At 36.7% G+C, this 18,312-nt stretch overlaps 1 protein-coding gene across 5 annotated transcripts in view; it reads left to right on the forward strand.

Annotated features, from left to right (window-relative positions):
• Positions 1–1,916, forward strand: part of NEK10 (NIMA related kinase 10) — a 215,938-nt gene extending 214,022 nt beyond the window's left edge. For all 5 annotated transcript variants that reach the window (XM_074195662.1, XM_074195667.1, XM_074195665.1 and 2 more), the window contains one exon: positions 1,550–1,916. In XM_074195662.1, the coding sequence (XP_074051763.1) occupies positions 1,550–1,598 (49 nt within the window). In that variant the 3' untranslated portion in view covers positions 1,599–1,916. The remainder of the gene's footprint in view (positions 1–1,549) is intronic.
• Positions 1,917–18,312: the final 16,396 nt, after the last annotated feature.

Consider the following 18,312-nt stretch of genomic DNA (forward strand, 5'->3'; position numbering starts at 1 on the left):
GAAGTTCACTTAATGAAGACCTGTCAGTGGCCAGTAGATTTGAGATGCCTTAAAGCCAGCAGAACTTATAGAGGCAGGTGTGCAAGTCACAGAAAAGGCAGAAGAACTTGTGTTGAAACAGCCCCAGCTTGCAGAAGGCTGCCTCAGTTTCCTTTTAACTGAAAGTCACTGAGTCAAGGCCAGATGACCATCTGTTGGGGGAACTTGAGGTTTTCAGTCTGTTTTTGTTACCTGTGGGGTGAAGAGATAGCTCATTCTTATGTTATATAATCTGAAAGGCCTCAAAGGCCATCATGTACTGGGAGACATCTAAAATTGCTTTGGGAAAACACTGGGAACCCTTATTTTTATTTTGGAGATGGTAACCTATTAAGCACATATCATTCTGTAACTTAGTAGGGCCAAAGGGAATAGGCCCCTGCAGAAGGGTATTTTCATTGGAAAGAAAAATGAGTATCAGTGAAGGATCTGGAACATAATGTAGGTGCTGGGGGAGGCTAGACCCACACAATGTGTGAATCAAATAGCCAAGAGCTATCCCAAACAAAATTTCACTATTTTTCCTTTAGGGTCTTCACATAAGCTCAAATTTTGGGTTATATTAAAGTTTACAATGTTTCCTTCCAACCCTGAAGATAGTGTATAATCCCCATGTAAGAGATGAATAGGTGGCAAGACCTTCTCTGAAGGTCAGGGTTCTGTGTTCACTTTACTCTGCCACCATCTCCAAATTTGAACTCCCCAAACTACTTGTGATATGCATTGATGTTGAACTTGGTTACATCCATATTTAATTATCAGTAAGACCTTTGAGCTCTCACCCCAAGAAAAGAACGTTATTTTTCTCTTTTTGCATATGGGTGCTCTGATTTGCATCAGATTCAGTCAAATTTACGTACAATTAGAGAAGATGCTCTCTGTAGAATCAGACACATGTGAACTTTAAAATATGCACCAGGATTATTTTATGATAGGGAAAGCATTTGAGTCCCAGAAAGACACTGTGCCCAGTAGGCATATCTCCTTAGGCATACTTTCATTTGCCAAAATGACGTGCCTAGCAAATAAAAAATACACACTCTAAAGTCAAATGGCATCCGAACATCTACAAATCACTTCAAACTGCTTCATTACTTTCAATTTAAGCAAGCAACAGAATCAATATCTTCTTTTCTGAAAGACCCTTTTAGCATTCTTCTTCAAGAAATGATAGGTCTTTTTCAGAATTTCCATTGCCGTCTTCTGGATGCTATTTTCATTAATGGCCTTCTAATTAGAATTCTCCTTTTACATGGAACTTCAGAAAAGAACTTCTCTGACACATAAGTAACAGAAATAGTGATATCTCTGATAAGGAGACGGAGGCTCAGGGAGGTTAAATATTTCTCCTGACCTCCTGGCAGTGCCTTCTCATGACTAAGGACTCAACCCGTCCATCTTCTGATTCCCAGTCCAAGACTGAGCAGAGAGGTAGGGATGCTTCTCCTAATATCCATAGGAAAATGTGAACTCAGTCATTTCTCACTTAGAGAGACTCTTTTCATTTTAGGTATCATTCTTATCCATGGGGAACGAAGAACTATCCAAGTAAAAGATGAAAAGCCTGTCTTTCAAGTGGACTGGGGTTTGTTTGTCCTAATGAAGTTAACCTGCTAGGACTTCAGTCATTACTGTGTGATGGCCAAAGGGATAAGCTCTGCCCAAAGGGTATTTGAAGAGAAGAAGCCAATGCTGCAATGAATCGAGGATGCCTGCCCAGGGTCTTGATGCCCAGGATATGTGGCTGCCCTCTGTGGTGGCATAGCTGCTCCAGTCTCATCAAGGAATTCTTCAGTCAGAAAGCTGCAAGTTTCATTTGCTGGGAGGAAACAATACCTCAGGAGAACTTTCTGCCATTTAAAGAAAAAGATACTTTCTATTTTTTAAACAATTATTTGATCCTCAGGATTGCTGGAACTCTTTAACGATATGTAGTCTTCCTTGTATAAAAAAACAGGAACAGATTTGAAAAAGTGGGAAAAAAAAGATCCAAATAACAATTTAGGAGACTCACTGTATCCAATGATAATTTTAATAGAAATCCCAAACTGCAATTTGCAATTTAAATGAAATGGCTTGAGATCAACCACCTGGGTGCTAGTACACTTCAGGCTTGATACAGTGCAGACAGTATTTGCAAGCTGTAAAGCTTCAGAGAATAACTGTCAGTTTTTAAATTTTAGGCAAGAAGAATAGACTCTTATTCATGTACAGTGTGCATATGTCTGTATATATAAATGTATATAGATATATATATATAGATATATATTTCTCGCTCTATATAAATATTTTATGTTAAATTAAAAATAAATAGCTAGATGAAAGAAATGCTTTGCTGCTAATCAAACCTACAGGGCTCAATGAAAGTTGAAAAGATATATTCCCCGACTCTGAGATCCAATTGTCCCAATTCCAAGGCCTACCCTGTTGAAGTTTAAACAGTTTAAAAAGAAAATTATTGTGTAATGAATGTTAAGTTCTTGTAACCAATGTGAACTACTATAAAGAATGATATATATGTATTATATATATACATATACATATATATGTAAAACCCTTAAGATTTGTGTATTTATATTGATGTATCAGAATATCAAAATGCCAAATAATGATATATCCCTTTATAAATCTGGCTTTTGACTATAAGATGCAGGTCTAAAATGATCTTTGGTACATATGTGTCTATAGACTCATGTGTAATATACACTACTTCCTGCATAGCTAAAGTGTATTTTGACAAGACTTTCCAAAAACTTCCTATGCCAAGTCAGAACTTCCTTACTACAGGAGAGTACGCATCCTTTTCCTACCCTTTAAGAACCTTTAAATATGTAGCAATAAAGTGGGCCTAAATCTTACTTTCATTAAGAACTTTTACTGACTTGACTGATTATGAATCTCTAAGCTAATATATCTATTTAGTTCATTCTTTATTTTAAAATGACCTAAAGGCAAAGACCCATGAAGTATGATAGCCCTCTTATTGAGCTCTGTTCCTTATTTTAGCTAATATTTATATATTTGTAAAAATATGCATTCTCATAAAGTTTTTACTTAGACCTCTGAAAGGTATCAATAAGAATCTTTGCTACCAATCAATTACTTCAATGGCACTTTAGTTTAAAAATATGAAGGCAAAAAAAAAAAAAAGGTTTAGTCAAGAGTTTCCAAAGGCCTCCCTCTTCCCGATCATGAAAAAGCCAGAGTTCACGTGAGAAGTTGTGAGAAGTGATCATGTGAGAAGATCATGTTGGCATAGGTGCCAACAAAGTTCATCGGGGCATCTGTTTTTGCTCACTGTGGTCATATCACAAGATTAAAGAATACAAGTTTGTAATGGGAGGAGAGCATTTAAAATATCTGACATCTACTGAAAAGTTACAGGCAAAGTTAGAAGAAGCCAAAAACTTAACCTGAATTCAAATGTTTCTCATTGTTCTATGCTTCCTGAGATTGGGACTCTTAAATAGTCTCCTTAGGTAAGATTCAATGACAAGCAGGCGTCAAAATGATACCCTTTCCAACATCAGACTTTGTTAAGAAAGTGACCTCCTCTCTAACCCCCAAAATGTTTTCCAATGTTTTGTTCTTGCTGTTTTATAGTGTGTGCATTTGATTTTGATTTTGAGAGTAAAATGGCAATTTTTCCTGAAAGAGTTCAAATGTTTAGACCCTTCGATTGTTGAGGATGTCAAAAGTTACATCTCTTTTAAGTATAATAAAGGGGAGCCAAAAAATATAAGCAACAATAACAATCTATCCCCAGCCCAATAATAGCTTTCTGTCCTTCTATGCCAATATACATTACATTTTTTTTCTAAAAGAGAGCCAGTTTTTTCATTTGACCCCCTTTTATGACCATTGCCACACAAATGTGTATGATTCTCCTTGGGCATGAGCCATCAGGAGGGTACTACTTAGAACAAGGGCCCGCAAGAGTTACTCTACTTTCTCCAAAGAACTCACTGACTCCCTAACATATCAATAGGGAGAGTCTGGCTTATAGTGAAAGTTTATTAATTTTGCTTTTTGACTATCTTAATCATCTTCCTATGTGAACAAGTAGTCCTTTGAGCTGGAAGAGTCTTGATAATCTTTTATTGATTGCACTTTTCTTTTATTTTACCTCTCTTCTGTATAATTTGTAAATTATTTGTTGTGTAGTGAAAATCTCACTTAATTCATGTAATTCATAGAGACTTAATTCATGTAATTCATAGAGACTTAAGATTGTATGGATAGAATACAAATCCACTTTTTGGAATCACTTTTAATTCACAAATGCTTCAGTTAATTATGTTTTGATCCATCAACTGGGTCTGAATATGTGCTCTTGAATCTCATTTTACTTTTTTAAGTCTAGATTTAACATTCCCCATAAAGTGACTGACAATCACACCTGCTCGCTGGTGAACAAAACTGTCATCTCTCACCTATGTGCTCTGTAAGCCCATTTATGGCTAAATTTTCATGAGTTTCATAATAACTTGACCCCTGTACCAAAGGTTAGTGGTGAAGTTTTTTGGTAAATCCACTGAAGAAGTAGAGTGTAGATTTTGTTATTCTCATGTGCGATGGCTTTTGATGTCCATTGGCATTCTCACTTGGTTGGCAGACAGACAATCGCTAAGTTGCCCCAGACATGGCAATGTATAACACTGTTGATTAGGGGCCAATGTTGTCCTCAAGATTCCTGCCTTCAGCTGACCAGATGGAGATGAATGTTGGTAAAATCCAAGATTTTTTCCTGGGGTGGTTTCAACAGTGCCACAAATGTTCCCTATGCAGGTACTGTGAATATTTTTCCTGTGTGATGATCATGGCATTGCATGGTTATCCTTGATCAGTATTATGCAGCTAAAAAGCCACATTTTTGTCATTTGTTTCCTTAGATGTACTTTCTTGAGTAGGAGGGTCAATGGGAGAGGAAATCGGTCTGTCCATGCTTTAGTTTTTATTGGTTTGATTTATTTTTTTAACCTCCATTCCTCTGAAAATAACCTTAGCCTTCTATATGAAGATAGAAAGTCTACTCTTTGCTTTTGCATTGCCTTTATCTTGCTTTTTTCCATTGACTATTTACTAGGGCACAGAACAGATGCTGTCAATGCAAAAGGGGCATGGCCAAAACAATTCCTCAGAGACATTTTGGAGATTTAACTCCAGGGAGCCCAGAACCAAAAAACAATTAACCCATCTCTTAGCCTTAGTTGCTTAGATGAAACTCCTTCCAAATATTCACCTCCTTAAGTTTGGCTTCTAATTACAATTATTGGTCATATGTACATATTTATATCTGTATCTATCTATCTATAGATATAGATATAGATATAGATAGACATATACATGTTTTTTATTTATGGAGACCTACACCAAGAAGGCAAGAATGTATTTAGGATCTGTGTGTGTGTGTGTGTGTGTGTGTGTGTGTGTGTGTGTATACCTCTATGTGTATAATTTTATATATCACATTTATACATGTATCTCCATATACCACTTAAATTGTATTAATTATTCTAATGAAAAATTTACATTCTCAATTAGTGAATTTTAGCTAGACTTTGTTTTTTTCAGTCCACTGCTGTTTTGCACAGCATTTGTATCCGTTAATATATTAATAAGAAGCACGTGTTTTCTGGAAAGTCCTGTGTGTCATTATGGTCAAATTACAGGTAGTCCAGAAGACATTCTTGTTGATTATATACGTGACCTGGAATGTGATTGTTTCAAACATGTGCCTGGAGGGGCCCAATAAGTTCTTGAGCAAAGCCATGAGCTTCATGATTTAAAAAAAATAGAAGTCTCCTTGACTATCCTTTTAGCATATCCTTACATGCATGGATAAATGGTTGAGTTTGATTTCATTTTCAAAGACATGGACCTGCCCATAAAAAAAAATCTTTAGTTTTTGCAAAGATGTGCAAAACTGTTTCCATAAAATACATAGGGATTTGTGCCAGGTATCTGAGAGTGGTGAAAAGTCATCTATGAAAATAATTTAAAAGCCCCATATCTTAGCTCACAAAATAATATTCTTCAGTCAAGAATAGTCCATCATTTCAAGTACTTCTCTCTTCAGCATTGTAAAGGCTCACAGAGCTCTTCTTGATAACATAACTCCCCTGTTGAATAAAACTAAAGCAAAGACCCTTGACCTCTGTGAATACCCCTTCAGTCTTCTTTTGAGTAACTAGGGTAGTTTTAAGACTATTTCACCCTAAGGAATACAGGCAGTATTTTTTAAGCTCCACAGAATTCAAGTGAGGTAGAGAAATCATCTGTTTTCAGGTCAGTGATTTCCAAGTGACTCCATCTTTAAGAATTGGGAGGCAGGTTCTAAAGGGAAGATTTGTAGAGGATCCCCTAGTCCATGTTGGTAACTTTGGTTTTCTACCAGAAGGAATACTCTAGTATTTTAGCAGTAATCTTTTTTCCCTTCTCTTGGGAATTCTAGGGTAAATCCCATACATAATATGAGAGTCCCACCTGGGTTACAGTTGGATATGCCTTTAGAGGTTCTGCTCATTGTTGCCAGAAATACCTGCAGAGAGAGCCCTAGAGTGGCAGAGGCATTGCCATCCTTTTCTGGAGGTATGCAAAGACTATCTTTTCTTATCCCCCTTCCATTCCTCCCCCTTCCACTTTATGTAGTAGTTTGTGAAGTTGTTTTTTTTGGATTTGTTTTTTGGAATTTCCTTTGGGGTATTCCAAGAAAAGCCAATGATTCCCAGAAGAAGCATAATTATCAATCATCTTTCATTTTCTTGCAAATGAGGTCCTTTCACCTAACATCAGGGAATGAAGACCACTGTATACTGTAGAGCAAACATGGGAAGAAATATTTCAGATTTTTTTTCAGGTAAGTCCAGGCAATTTTGAAGAATCATTCATTTAGACAGACTGAAAAGAAGAACTAGAGGTTGTTTTAGTTGTTTTCAGAAAAGCAATTGATAATCAAACTGCTGAACGATTCCATCATTTTTCCAAACCAACAGTCAACAATTTAAGAAATTCTTGCAGTACATTTTTCCCACTTGCATTAAGCTGATCAGAACTGAATTATAATGCTTCCTGTAGTCTATTGTTCCCAGTGACAGTTCATGAGGTTCACATAGAAAAAGATGTGAAACTGGTAATCTCACATGACCTAACCATATCTCTCTTCTAGATGATCACAATCCAGAAATGTGCAGGCACAAAAGACTCTGGCTATGGAATGTTAATGTATACTGTATTATCTCTTTTCCTGTCACCTTAGACAATGATCTTTCCTTTACTCCCTGCCTTTCCAATAGTCTAACTCGGAGTAGTCTGTGGAGAACCTGGTTTTTATCATTAGTGGAAATATTTTTAACGTCCTGTCTGTGGGGGATATTGGAAGTGAGAGAGGCGATCAGATTTTCTGGGCACCCTTGAGACATTCTGAAGACACACAGACCCTTCATGGATGAATACAGAGACACATGGGCAAGCTGCTAGGTGATCCTAGCATTAAGGTAGAACTAGTGTGAGATTGAAACAAAGAAATGCTCCTATGAAATCTTTATGTGAGAAATGTGAGCAAACTTTATTTTTGCTATTGATATGTTATGTCAAATGTGGATGGAAATAAAACTATTTTCAGTCATTTTGAAAACATTGTTATCAATTTATTTCTACAAGAACACATGCCATTTTGAATAACATTTTTCTATATTATAGAATGCAAGCTTTCTGAGGGCAGATACTTGTTCACTGTCTCAGTTTTATAAATAAGCATTTGGATCTGCTTGGTTGAAATGGTTAAATTTACCAGCCACCTCTGGATCCAGGCTGGAAACTGTCTGGACACCCAGAAATTGGACCTGGAATGAACTTCCAAGCAATGTGACTTTATTTTTAATTCTTCAAGGACGTCTGGTTTTGTCTGTGTAAGTATTCCCTTCATGGATCACCATCAACAACTTAGGAAGGGAAAAAAAATGATTCTTCTGCAGCAAACTTAGGGATGGACCCAACTTAGCCAGGCTGAGTCTAAAGGCACAGAATCCATTAGACAGTGTTTACTCAAAGCTTTTACACTTTGGTAGGCCCTACCCCAATTTCCACTGGCTTGGGGTTTGGGCCACAATTATCACTTCCATTACACTGTGAGATACTGGAGGAGGATTTTAATAGAAGGATGACCCTTAGTCCTAAGAAAATAATTTTTTTGATTTTTTTTTCATTTTTTTGGCTTGTTCCTTGGAAAAGCCCTATTTGATGATGAAGAATGAAACTTCTTCAGGGAAATGGTGGCACAATATGAGTTGGAGGTGGCTATGCACCTTATATTTAAAATATTTATTAGATCTAAAAGTCCAGAACTGCAAGCTTGGTGAATTGGCCTGACAAACAATTGAGAAGTTAACCACCTTTTCCACATGTACTTGTGTTTGACCAGTAGAGCTGGAAGTCATCTGGAGAGAAAGAATGGGGAGAACCATCCCTATCTTCTTAAAATTTTGTGGGGCACAATCTTTTTTCCTTAATTTAGCTTTTTCCAAGTAGAAACAAATGGATTCTTCTTGATAATTATGTTTATATAGCAGAGAACAGCAATTAAATATATGAATTAAAGACTATAGTTGATGCTCATTGCAAATCACATTTTGAAAAATATCTCTTTAAGCAAAGGCCAAAGGAAAATCTCTCCCATTTTTAAAGATATAAGCTCCATGGGGAGGGAGAAAAATGTAGAATTCAACATCTTACAAAAAATAAATGTTGAAAACTGTCTTACATGTAATTGGAAAAAAACGAAAAAAATCTCAGTCATTTATACCACATTAAACATGCAAAAGTACTGTCTAAAATGTATATACCTTAATTGAAAAATATTTTGTTGCTAACCATCATCTGAGCCTTTAGCAAGTCATAATCTTTTTGCTGTTAGAGGGTCTAGCTGTTAACGGTAGTGATTGCTGAAGACTAGGATGACTGTAGCAATTTCTTAAAATAGGACAATAATAAAGTTTGCCACAATTGACTCTTCTGTTCATCTGAACACTTAAAAGACCTTTGTAGGGTTATTAATTGACCTGTTTTAAATATCTTTGTGTCTCAGACGATTGGGAGCCCCAAGGAGATGGAAAGAAACTGGAGAATGACCAGTAGGTGGAGCAGTCTGAACATGCACAACATTTATTCAGTTTGCCATCTTATAAGGGCATGGTTCGTGGCACCCTAAAACAGCTATAAGAGTAACATCAAAAATCAGCTTACCATAACACATAACAATAATGAAAAAGTTTGAAATATTGCCAGAATTATCAAAATGTGACAGACAATAGATTTTTGGGAAAATGGCCCAAACTGACTTGCTTAAATTAGGGTTACAATAAACTTCAAAATGTTAAAAAAAATGAAAAGAAAAAGGCATGCTGTATATGTGAAGGTCAATAAAATAAAGCACAATAAAATGAATTATGTCCAATACTTAACTATGAACATATTATAGTACCCTTACCCTACCAACAGAGGCTTCAAGAGGATTGCAGAAAGTGATACACTACTTGAGGAGCTCCTCAATTCCCAGGGATTAAAATCTCATCACTATACTGATGATTCTTAGATCTAATTACCCAGCCCTGCCCTCTCTGCTGACTTCCCATCTTGAATCTCCAATGGCCTGATGGACATAATGAACTAGATGTCTTCTAATCATTTCAACATGTCTAAAGTTGAACTTCGATCATATTACTGAGCTACTGAATATTGCCAGAGGAAGTCAGCATTGACTGGGACCATTCCAAATTCACCACTCATTTCTATTAGACCCTCACTGCTACTTGGCAAAAGTGTATTGTGACATGATTAACTCCATGTACAACTTTCCTTAGCAGCTGTTGCAAATGTTCTTTTCTTTCCTCAAGGGTTTGATACTATTCCTGCTGCTCCCCCTTCAATCCCACCCCAGCCAACATTCATCTCCTACTTTACAGAAAAAATCAGATGATTCATCACGAGTTCCTTCATTTTCCCTACGAAAGACCTCAAACCCCTCAACTTTATCACTTCATTTCTCCGCTATTTCCCTTAAAATCCTCTCAGTTCTAGCCCTACTGGCCAGTGCCCATTCTAGGCCTCCTTTAGATTTGGGTCTGTTCAGAATCACTCTTTTGCTCATTTCTAATTTCTCCCTGATGCTGACCTTATCTGCCTACTGACATGTTCAGGTGCCCCTAACTTTCACTTTTGATTAAGGGGTATGTGGTTATTATTTTCACATATATTGTTATAGGGTCTTTTTGACTCTGTTTACTTCACTCTGCAGTTCATGTAGATCTTTCCATATCTCTTATGTTTTCATCACATTCATAAGATCTTATAGCACAGTAATATTTCATTATATTCATGGGCCACTAGCCATTCCCCAATGAGCTTTTACTTTGTTTCCAATTCTTTGTTATCATAACAATTTTTGTGATAAATAATTTGGTGTCTATGGGGACTTTTTTTCTTGTCAAAGACCTCATTGGAGTATAAGTCTAGTAATCAGTTCTCTAAGTCAAAAATTATGACATTTAGCCACTTTATTTGCATGATTCCAAATTGCTTTCCTGATGATAGCGCTGATTGAAACCTCCACTGACAATGTTTTAGTGTGTGTATCTTCCTGAAAGCTCTCTAGCATTAGTTATTTCCTTCTTTTCTGATCTTCACTAATGTTTGCAGTGTAAAGGGAATCCTTAGGTTTATTTTGATTTTTAAAGCTTTTTGTTATTAGTGATTTGGAACATTGCTTCCCATGGTTGTTAATAATTTGTGATGCTATTGAGAACTGTTTTGAAGCTCATTATCTTCTACACTAAGCCCTTCCTTCCTCTAAATATTTCTATTTCTATTATATATACCCATCTTCCTCCCAGTCACTTGGCTTTGTAACCCAAGAGTCATCCTTGATTCTTAGTTCTCTTTTTCATCTCTTCATATCTAGCTACTAAATCTTGTTGATTTTGCCCCTGGGACATCTGCAGCACTGATCCCATTTTCCTCAGTACTGTGGCCATCACTGTAATCCACTGACTCATCAAATCTTACTTAGACTATTGTAATTGTCTCCTTGCTAGTCTCCTTATTTGAAATAATCTTTCTCCTGCCTAATCCATCCTTCCACTAATGTCAAAATTATGCTCTTCCAGTCCAGTTCTCACTGTAACTCTCTTCAAGTGACCTTTTATGGCCTTCAGGGTAAAATAGAAACACATTCAGAATCACAGATTTGCACTGGCTATCGCCAATGTTTAGAATGTCCAGGCTCCTTGCCCCTCTGAATTTCAGAATCCTTATCTTTTTTCCTTTCTTCCAAATTCAGTCCAGGAGCCAGTCACCTCCTTGAAGTCCTCCTGGATGCAGGCTCACCCCATACCCAGGTGTTAGTGTTCTCTTCTTCTTTAAATGACTTTTGCTGACTTGTCTCTGGATTTTGTTTCATAAAAGATGACTTTGTCTTATCTCATTTTGTATCATCACTCCTAGCAGAGCCTTTAATCTAACAACCAATCAATAAGCAGTCATTAAAGTGCTTATAATGTGCTAGGCACTGTCCTAGGTGCTGAAGATACTGAAACCAAAATGAAACTGTACTTTCTGTCCTCAAAGAACTTCCATTCTATTGAGGAGAAAAAACTTGTACACAGAAAAGCATATACAAAATGAAGACTGGACTGTGATCTCAATGATTATGTTTTATATATATATATATATATATATATATATATATATATATATATATATATATGTAATGTATATGTATCTATAATATCTCATATGGATAATATTTACAAAGAAATACAAAGTATAGGACAGGTCACCAGCAGTCTGAGACAGCCTCATGTAGGCAGTGATGTTTGAGCTAACATTTGGAAAAATTGGGGATTCTAAGAGGTGAAAATGATTGGAAATCTTGCACAAAGCAGACCCTTCATATTGGATGCATTGACATCCACATAGACTAGGAGACCTAGAGAAAGCTCCTCCCCCACCTTCCTCTGCCTCAAACATATTGCATGTGCACTCAATAAAGAATTTATTGGGAAGTATAGACAAACATTATACTGGATGTGAATTCAGTAGCAAAGTGCCTGAATATAGTTGAAGCTTAAATATTTATCAGCTGACTGACCCCTTAGCTCCCCTCTCATTGACAACTAAACAGTCATAGAACATGCTAGGATACCTTCCCTTATTCATAGCTATTGGTTCCAGTGACATCTCAGGGTAGTGAGATGTGGTCTACATTTTGCTTTCTTCATCCAACAGGCACCCAATTAGATCCAAGGCAGTGTGCTGTGTTTACAAAGACATAATATGAAACAGATCTTAACTCCAGGAAGTTTACCTTCCACTGGAATGGCTTCCACTGGAAGTTCCTTGTCCTTTACCCCAGCACCACCTAGGTAAGGATTTCTATAGGAACTGTATGTTTTTACAATAATTACAGGCAAAAATGCAAGGATATATATAGCAATGTCAATGAAGTTTCATCCCCAATGCCAATCATGAAATGATCATTTCTATGCAATAGTGTCTTCTAGAATCAATGAACAATCTGAAGTTTTATACATATAACATTAGGCAACTGTCATGTATGGAGAGAGCATTATATTTGGATTTGAGATTAGAACCCCTGGCTTGACAGGTGTTATCCACTTACTAGTACTGTGGTCTTGAGTAAATGTCTCTAAGAGTTTACTCATCTGTGAAATGAAAAAATGATTCTGGTTATACCTTAGATTTTTTTTTAGTTTTCACAAGGCACTGGGGTTAAGTGGCTTGCCCAAGGCCACACAGCTAGGTGATTATTAAGTGTCTGAGGTACTCCTGACTCCAGGGCCACTGCTCTATCCACTGCACCACCTAACCACCCCATACCTTAGATTTTTAAAAAGGAAAAAGTAGCTAAATGGAAAGATGACTATTCTTGGAGAGGCAAATAAAGGAATTGTGGGAGTTAGTTGGTTTTATCATGGTGTCAAAAGACAAAATAAAACATTTCCTTGTATGCTTGATCATTTCATATTGCAATGGTATTTATGAATATGTAAATGGACTACATAAGGCTTTTGAAATACTTGTGCTAATATCTAATATCTATTTTTGAAGATGAGGTGGATTAGAAGTTCTCCAAAAAACAATCAGATCTTCTAAAAGGTATCAACATATACCTCACTAATCAGTAACTCACTAGTGGGCATTGAGGAAGAAGGTAAAAAATACATTGGCAAATATATTTGGAGTAAAAAAAAAAAGAGGAGATATTACTTTCAGGTAGTTCCAAGTCTTACATATCTAGATCATGAATACTTTCTTCAAGAAAAGAATCAAGCAGAATTGGACATAGCAAACACCAAATAATATCAAGAACAAAATAACTTGCTTATATTTAAACAAATGGGAAAGGACTTCTAACCTATAGGAGAAAGAATTTTGAATAATAGCAAGGGAACATGCAAAAGCAATCAAGAATAGCAAGAGTTTTAAATATAAACTTATTTCTAGAACCTTTCATGGGAAGACACTGAAGATTGATGGGCACTATGTCTTCATAAAGTTGTAAGAAGCAGTGGAAGGAAAACAAATGATCAGAAAACATAAAAGGAACCAACCAAGTCAAATTATTTCGAGAGAATTTAAGGATGAAATTGGAAAGGAGACAACAAACATGAAAAATGGGAAAGGTGTATAACAAATGATTTTCTATCAATGACAATATGACTAGTATATTTGGACTCTCACATCACAATCTTAAATATAAATGCTGAAAGGCAATAAAAATTATGTGTGATGGTACACATCTGTAATCATTATTGAGGAAGCTGAGACTGGTGAATCACTTGAGTTTGGATGTTTTGATATGCAATATGCTAAACTCAGTTATGATCAGGTCTCTAGAATTAAATGGAAAAATGAATTGGATTGCCTTTGGGAAATGGTGAAGTGGTTTTAATGACCCTGATGCTCTACATGAAAAAAATTATATTTTATAATCAATACGCTTTTGGTGATGCTGTATAACTATGAATGAGAAACTACTATAATTTCCAAAGGACTATAAAGTGTGATATTAAAAGTGTGGTAAAATAGGTATATGGTGGACATGAATAAGCGAAATGAAGAATTATCTCTAGTTCAGAGTATTCACAGGTAGCTGTTTGGTGACTATTTTGTCTGCTTACAGCATTTTGACATAAAAGGTTTTTAACTGGCTGCTGAGGTGGAAGAAGGAATGTACATGCAGAAGGAACAAATGGATGAAAATTCACTTTTCTTTAATAACTGTTTTAGTGAAGGAGAACTATTCTAAACTTCTGAGTAGGGAGAGTGGTAAAAGTAGCTGTAGTTGATTTATCTCTGTGGAACCATGAATGCATGGTCACCTCTGCTTCTACTCTTTTTTTCTTGATCTCAGGTAAGTGGGTATTAAAGGAAAAAAAATGGATAGATCCTGTCTTTGTGAACTTCAAAGGTCAGAAGACCACCTGAAGTTCAAGAAATGAAGTCTGTAGTGGAATCTGCTAGTTACCACAACAAGTGAACTGGAACAGAGAAGCAACCTGTAGGAGCCAGTTCAAAAGTAAATTGATTCAACTATTGAGACACCATGTCCTGAAAGTAAGAGAGTGTTACCAACTATGATATACTCAAAAGTTGGTGGAAAGAATGTTTGTGGTCACCTCTTGATGTCTGAGCCTCCTTTTCCTAGGGACTGAGGGGTAAGATGACATCTGGTTTTGTAGGTTTTTGTTCTTTGGGTCTTATATAACTTCTCGATAAATATTTCTTTGTGAAAACTACTTGATATTAATTAGTTAATTGATACTGAGTAAAGGAAAATGGGAAAGTGATGTTGGGGTGCTAATCTCTAGTTACATGACATGGAGGAGACAGGAACTGGCTACTTGACATGGATAATATAGAAGATGGATGTTTGTGAACCATTAGTCACAAGTATTAGAGAAAGATACCTCCCTCTGGATCGCTCCTAGAACTCTGAAGGGAGACTTACTTCTAGTAACCAAACCTGCTAGTCATTCCAGCTGTAGACTGGAAGGATAAACTGTGTATATCTCTCTCTCTCTCTCTCTCTCTCTCTCTCTCTCTCTCTCTCCATATATACCATATATGTGTACATGTATGCATATGTGTTTGCACATGTACCACACACATCAAAACATACAAATGTCTACATCTAGTGCATGTATGTGCATGTGTGCTATAAAGAATAAATAATGAAGTAGTGATTGAAATGAAGAGCTTTTCTATCATAGGCTGCTGTTGTTGCTAAAGCAACAGTAGAAGTCCAGCAATGAGAAAATGGGCCACTGTTCAGTTTCCCTTGGCTTTTTTGCCATCCAACATCAAATGTGCCAGACTTATAAGTTAGGGGGATACAAAGAAACTCCCAGACAATATGATGAAATAGATAGGCTTGTAGACTTGTTATCAAGACCTCCTCAACTCCCTACCCTTGGACCAATTCCAGCTCTGCCACCAACTGGCTGACTGCATGAACTTTCTGAGCCTTAATTTCCTTATCAAACAAAAATGAGGAATTTTGACTAGAAGAGTAAGTTTTAACATTCAATGATCCTGTCACTGGCTTTGAAATTGGCTTTGGGTAGGGAAGAATTTGGGAGTCTGGCAAAGTGCTAGGGATTGTTAGGCAATCCATCAACCTGATTGGTTTCTCCTCCCAGCATGCTCCATAATATAATCATAATAAAAACATTTTAATTTAAATACTCATCTCACCAAGACGTCCCCAAGATTAAATTGGAATTTAATTTAATTATATGGACAATGTCACAGATTGAAATGGACTATTTTATGAAGTTCCTTGATTCAGATAGTAAAGAAATAGCTTCTCTAGTAGCCTATTTCTGTAGAAATAGCCTGATGATTTTCCCCAAAGTGAGTGACCTTTATGATGCTGGGGAGGTTTAAGTGATGTGCTAGGGCCTCTGTATTACATTTGAATGGGAAAAAAAATCTCTGTTTTAGCTTCTTTTTTCTTGCAGCCCAAGTACTCTTGATGCAGAGGATCCACCAGGTTCACCTGCCATTTCCCTTATTGATTGATGTCCTTTGGAAAACTCATTTGTCCAGGACATGGGGTCTCAATAGTTGAATCAGCTTACTTTTGGACTGGCTCATACAGGATACTTCTTTCTTTTAAAATAATTCTGTTCCCAATAATAAATGTAGTATAGTAATGATATGACAGTCTACATTCTATGTCTTATTTTCTTGTTATTCCCCCCAACTTTTCTTAGGATATGGATTTATGATTTGATTCCTTTGGTTCCCACCCTTTTGTTAATCAAAATATCCATCCATGCCAAACACTGTGGTGGATGTTGAGGATACAAAAGGTAAATGAAACATCCCCTTCCTTTAGTCAGCTACCAAAATGTATCCATTTATTATTATCCAGCATTACCTAGGCCTTCTCCTATACTCCAAGACTGTTTGGGTAGATTGGGGAAAGTACTAGACAACAGAATTGAATGATCATTCCAAAAACATGATGCCTCTTCTTCTGTGTCTCTAACTCAACTTTTGTGCCACTAGATGGATGGGAAACCAGAAAGTCACTTACTCTTCATAAAACTGTCATTCTCCACAAAGGGGATGGAGGAGATGAATTCACATATTCAGCAGCTGATGGAAGTGTCTAGGTATCTGAGGATGGTGGTGCCCTCCATAGAAAGAAGAAAGTTGTTCACTTTCTCTTCCTTCCTTCCTTCCTTCCTCATGGCCACATGGTTTGAGCTTTGTTAACTCCTGGATGGTTCTCCATCTTCTTTCCAATGTTAATTAATATGGTACTGATCATGCCAAGAAAAAGGACAAAGATCTATAGTTATCAAAGCATATGGAAGATACTGGAATGCCCTTTTCTACAACAATATTACAAAAATGCCTTGGATCATAGAATGTTCACTGAAGTAATCATCTCTCTTGACCAGGACATTATAGCTTTGTAGATACAGTTTAACATGGCATTATCATTGTTGTCTCCTTCCCAATTTAGGAACATGATGACTTTTTGGATGTGTTTTTTTCATACATGTTGTTGTTCTGTCATTTTCAGTTGTACCCCACTCTGTGAGACCCCATTTGGAGTTTTCTTGGTAAAGATGCTGAGTGGTTTGTCAATTTCTTCTCTATTTCATTTTACAGAGGAGAAAACTGAGGCAAATAGGGCTAAGTAATTTGCCCAAAGTGACACAGTTAAGTTGCTGAGGTCAAATTTGGACTCATTATCCTGACTCTCTGAACCTGATGCTTTATCCACTCTGTCAGCTGGTTGCTCCTTTTTTCATAACATTGCTATTTTTAAAAAAATCAAAAAAGCTAATTCAACCTTTGACCACATCAAAAGAGGCATAATGTCCTGGGCTAAGTGCATTCTTCTGTGTTCTATACTGGGTATGCTATCACTGGAATATCTCAATCAATTCTGAGGCAGGTAGGTGTGGACAGAGTGCTAGGAGTCAGAAGATCTGAATTCAAATTCTGATTTAAACACTGTGTCACTCTGGACTGGTCACTTTGCCTTCATCTGCCACAATGTTCTGATTAGTTAAATGAAGATTATAATAGTACCAAATCCCATGATCCTATGGATAAGCTTTGTCTTATCCTGTACCTACCAAGACTTCTGAGACAAGAACAGGGTTCTTCCCACAGATTCTTCAGTTTCAAGATGGCAGTTTCTCATGACATTCTTCACTAGATGTGGTAAAATGGGAAGTGTGCTGGATACAGAAAGGACATGTCTTTGAATCCTGTCCATCCCACTTAGGACCTTCCAAAAAAGTGAATGCATGATATCACCTTACTGGACCAGTGAATGTCCATGTGTTGATGCACAGAATTCTAGATCTAAAGCTGGAAAGGGACCTAGAGACCATAGGCATAAAGAAATTAAATGACTTAGCATCATAGAGCTAAATGGGACTTGAGAAACTCTCCAGTGCAACCCTTCATTTTATAGATGAGTAAACTGAGTCACGCAGGGTTCCAAGGTCTTGTCAAAGCCATTGGACCCTGAGATTGGATCTGCATCCAGAAGATCTTTTTGACCAAACCCCAAAATCAATCAACCAGCTCATGTCAAGAGATTGAGGCAGGGGGATGTTTAAAATGATCCCATCCTCTGAACTGGATAACAGTATTTTCCTAGTCTATGACATAGACCACCTAAAATGTCATTAATTCTGATTAGCCAAAGCCTTAGACTCCTTT

This window comes from Macrotis lagotis, chromosome 7 (assembly GCF_037893015.1).
Source record: "Macrotis lagotis isolate mMagLag1 chromosome 7, bilby.v1.9.chrom.fasta, whole genome shotgun sequence".
NCBI classification, from domain to species: Eukaryota; Metazoa; Chordata; class Mammalia; order Peramelemorphia; family Peramelidae; genus Macrotis; species Macrotis lagotis.